Source organism: Phragmites australis, chromosome 4, assembly GCF_958298935.1.
Source record: "Phragmites australis chromosome 4, lpPhrAust1.1, whole genome shotgun sequence".
Taxonomy (NCBI): Eukaryota; Viridiplantae; Streptophyta; class Magnoliopsida; order Poales; family Poaceae; genus Phragmites; species Phragmites australis.
Genome location: NC_084924.1, coordinates 41,895,828 through 41,899,891, shown reverse-complemented (window position 1 = coordinate 41,899,891; position 4,064 = coordinate 41,895,828). Strand labels below are relative to the sequence as shown.

The 4,064-nt window shown below is 59.5% G+C and overlaps 1 protein-coding gene across 1 annotated transcript; it reads left to right on the top strand.

Annotated features, from left to right (window-relative positions):
• Nucleotides 1-1,041: 1,041 nt before the first annotated feature.
• LOC133916586 (protein DETOXIFICATION 48-like) lies at nt 1,042-3,675 on the top strand. Its single transcript, XM_062360322.1, has 2 exons — nt 1,042-1,319; nt 1,620-3,675. The coding sequence occupies exons 1-2, from the start codon at nt 1,179-1,181 to the stop codon at nt 3,396-3,398; spliced, it is 1,920 nt and encodes a 639-aa protein (XP_062216306.1). The 5' UTR covers nt 1,042-1,178; the 3' UTR covers nt 3,399-3,675.
• Nucleotides 3,676-4,064: the final 389 nt, after the last annotated feature.

Below are 4,064 nucleotides of genomic sequence, written 5' to 3'. Positions count from 1 at the left end.
TTTTGGTTTCATTGTGGGAAATTAAGCGCGCAAAGGCAGCGCAGGGCCTGGCCTGGTGCGTGCATGCTTATCCTAGCCTTGCATGTCAACAGGCGCAGAGGCTGGCTGGCTCGCTAGCTTAGCTAGCTCATCCTGTCATTCTGTGCGTGAACTCAATGCAGTACACCTACAACAGTGCAGCCATCACTTCTAGCAGGGTGCCCCTGCCCCTCCCCGCCCATGTGCCCCTGTGCGTAATGCCCTCATTGACATGCGTGGTTCCAACGTCGACAGCTTAGTCATGGATCGATCCGTGGCAGGCCCAAGATAGCAAATGTAAAAGTGAAACGGTAGAGCGAAACCACGGCCCGTCCGTCCATCCAGAAAAATGATCCCAGATGCTAGTAGTCACTGCTAGTAGCTAGGTGAAGTTCTGACCAGTAAGTGTGACTGATCACCACCAAATCAACCCTACTCTACAGTTTACGAGCAGTTCGGCAGCGAACAACTCAGGCGGCGGCATCGACCATTGAGCTGTCACGGCCGGGCGAGTGGCCGGGTGCATGCGCACACAAACGCAAACGCGATTGGAATGCATCCCGTTTGTTCCGACAGAGCGATCGAGCGTGACAATATGCCATTCCCCGCCCAAAGGATAGGGAATTTTCAGACAACCAAGCATATATGCCGATGCGATCGATCGCTCGCTCGGGCCGCGAGCCGACGCACGAAACTTTTCCTCAGGTTTATCCCGGCCCGCGCGGCGAATTCTCCCAACGGCAGACACGTACGTCCGCGCCCAGCCTTGCCTGGTGCGGGCGCGCGCGTATATATATTGGCAGGCGACACCCCCCTAAGGCGACCCAAACACAAGCCAACACCGCCACCTCCCCCCCCCCCCCCCCCCGAATCATCTTATGATCGCTCTCCACTGACCGCGCCTCACCTCTCAGGAGGAGACCAAAAGGCCAAACACACCACCAACACTAATCCAGAGCGAGAGAGAGAGAGATTACTAAAAGGCTCGCGAGCTAACCAGTCAAAACGTACTTGTAGCTCGCGCCGGCCGGCCACCAATCACCAGCGGACAGAGGCTCTCTGCTTATATCTTCGTCCACAGTGGGATAGAGAGACGCTCACGCGCGGGAGTACACCCGCTTTCCAGCCTCCAGATCAAGCAGGTTGTCGTCGGCGTCGTCATGTGCAACACCGGGAGCGATCTTTCCTCCTCCTCCCCCTCGTCCTTGCCGCCGCTCACCTCCTTCAAGAGCTCTGCTCACCAGCTCCTGCACCCCGTGGACGGAGACGACGACGGCGGCCATGCACCGCAGCTCTCCAAGGTATATGCGCCACACACGTGTGGGTGTGCACATTCGCTGCTGCTGCTGCGAAGATAAGCGTGCGCTCGCCCGGTTAATGGCGCTCGCAAGTAGGTGTTAGCACGCACAGCTACAGTATGTGAGTGGTCAGCACCTAGCTAGCTGGTTGTTTAATATCTAGTATAGCTTACTAGCTAGCTAGTACTGTTCCGGTAATAGTAACATGAAAGAAAAGGAAAGCGCGAGCTGTTGGAAAATGGCACCTCGTTTCAGCTGGAGACGTACGTGCTAGCTCTTACATGTGCTGGATGGCACCTGCAGGTGGTCGGCGAGGCCCGGGCGATCGGCCGGGTGTCGGTGCCGATGGCGGTGACCGGGCTGGTGATGTACTCGCGGGCGCTCATCTCCATGCTGTTCCTGGGCCGGCTGGGCGAGCTGGCGCTCGCCGGCGGGTCGCTGGCTCTGGGCTTCGCCAACATCACTGGCTACTCCGTGCTGTCGGGGCTCGCGCTCGGCATGGAACCGATCTGCGGCCAGGCCTTCGGCGCGCGCCGCGGCAAGCTGCTCGCGCTCGCGCTCCACCGCACCGTGCTGCTGCTCCTCGCCGTGGCGCTGCCCATCTCCCTCCTGTGGATCACCTCCACGGGATACATACTCAAGCTGCTGGGCCAGGACGAGGGCGTGGCGGACGCGGCGCAGATGTTCGCGGCGTACGCGTCGGCCGACCTGGCGGTGCTGGCCGTGCTGCACCCGCTGCGCGTGTACCTCCGGTCGCAGAACCTGACGCTTCCCATCACTGCGTGCTCCCTCTTCTCCGTTCTGTTGCACGGGCCCATCAACTACCTCCTCGTGGTGCGCCTCCGCATGGGCGTCGCCGGGGTCGCGCTCGCCGTCGCGCTCACCGACCTAAACCTGCTCCTCGCGCTCCTCTGCTTCCTCTCCATCTCGGGCGCGCACAGGGACTCCTGGGTGGGCCCTACCTCCGACTGCCTCCGCGGCTGGCCGGCGCTGCTCCGCCTCGCCGTCCCCACCGCCACCGCTGTCTGCCTCGAGTGGTGGTGGTACGAGCTCATGATCGTGCTGTCGGGCCTCCTCGCCAACCCGCGCGCCACCGTGGCGTCCATGGGCATCCTCATCCAGGCCACGTCCCTCGTCTACGTGTTCCCCTCCTCGCTCGGCCAGGGCGCGTCCACGCGCGTCAGCCACCAGCTCGGCGCGGGCCGCCCCGCGGGCGCGCGGCGCACCGCCGGCGCCGCACTTTCCATCGGCCTCGTCGTCGGCCTGGCTGCCGCCACCTTCATGGTGTCCGTCCGCAATCACTGGGGCCGCATGTTCACGTCGGACGCGGACATCCTCCGCCTCACGGCCGTGGCTCTCCCCATCGCGGGCCTCTGCGAGCTCGGCAACTGCCCGCAGACGGCCGGCTGCGGCGTCCTCCGCGGCAGCGCCCGCCCTGCCAGCGGCGCACGCATCAACCTGGCCTCCTTCTACCTGGTAGGCATGCCGGTGGGCGTGGCGCTGGCGTTCGGTGCCCGGCTGGGCTTCGCCGGCTTGTGGCTCGGCCTCCTCGCGGCGCAGGCCGCCTGCGCCGTCTGGATGGCGCGCGCCGTAGCCGCCACCGACTGGGACGTCGAAGTCGCACGCGCCAAGGAGCTGACCAAGGCCACGACCAACAGCAACCACAAAGAATGCATCACCACCACCTCAGCTAGTGATATAACAACTGTGATTGCCACTATCACCACTGCTAGTAACAGCAATGCCGGCTGCAAGAACAACGGTTACGTGCCAATCAGCGAGAGCTGCGACAACGACAACGAGCTGGAGAAACTGGAGGAAGGGCTCATGACAAGCACCACCTCAGACGCCAGCGTCAGTGGCAACAACGGTGTCAACGGCGACGCGTCAGGCGACATCGATGTCGTGGTTAGGGACAATTACGGCAGCAGCAACAGTAACAGCTGCAACAACAGTGGCGCTGCTGGTACGACGGCAACGGAGGGAAAGGAGCAGAGGAGGGGCGACTTGGAGAGGGCCCCGCTCATCAGTGTGGAGGACGGGGAGAACGATGGCGATGGCCGTGGGGGTGGCCAGGTCTAGTGTGATTGGTCTCTATTAATCCATTAATCTTGCTATTGACTTTGATCCATCTCCATTTCATCTTTCTCTTTTTTTAATCGGGGGCGAGGTTTTGTGACAGAGTACTATTAGAGAAAAGGATTATATATTGGCCATCTCCATATATAATTTATTTTCTATCCTTACCCCAGTATAATTTATGATCATGCATGTAACTCTGGAAGGGCCTTGTGCATGTAAGAGAGGTCTATTATCAATCAATGGTGATAATTTGACAAGTGCCCACGTGCACATGTACTGATGCACTCCATCATCCATCCATTGGAGTGTCTCCTGCTTCCTTGCTCCAGTTCATGCATGATTCCAGGCTTTGCCGAGCCCTGTAGCGCTAGCTGTTCCCCCAGTGGTTACATACATGAGGGCCAATGCGGGTGCCCCATTTTCTGCCACTGTTTCTATATTCAACTCGTTTGTCCTCCTCTGCGTGCTTTATGATAAAGTGGCATGCATGCAAACGAATGGTCTGATATCTACAAGCACTTGGTAAAAGCTACCATTGGTGTTTTGCTCTTTCGTAAAGGGCATGCATACTTTTTCGCGTTGCAAAAGGGGCGATGGTGCGTGGTTCCATTTCTCCTGTGTTTTCTATATGGAGATAGATAATCCTTTTCCAGCAAATGGACGGTA

Bases quoted from the DNA above. Each gene is read 5' to 3' on its own strand.
- LOC133916586 (XM_062360322.1), top strand. From the start codon at position 1,179: ATGTGCAACACCGGGAGCGATCTTTCCTCCTCCTCCCCCTCGTCCTTG. The intron at 1,320-1,619 runs GTATATGCGCCA...TGGCACCTGCAG, and splicing joins ATGCACCGCAGCTCTCCAAG to GTGGTCGGCGAGGCCCGGGC.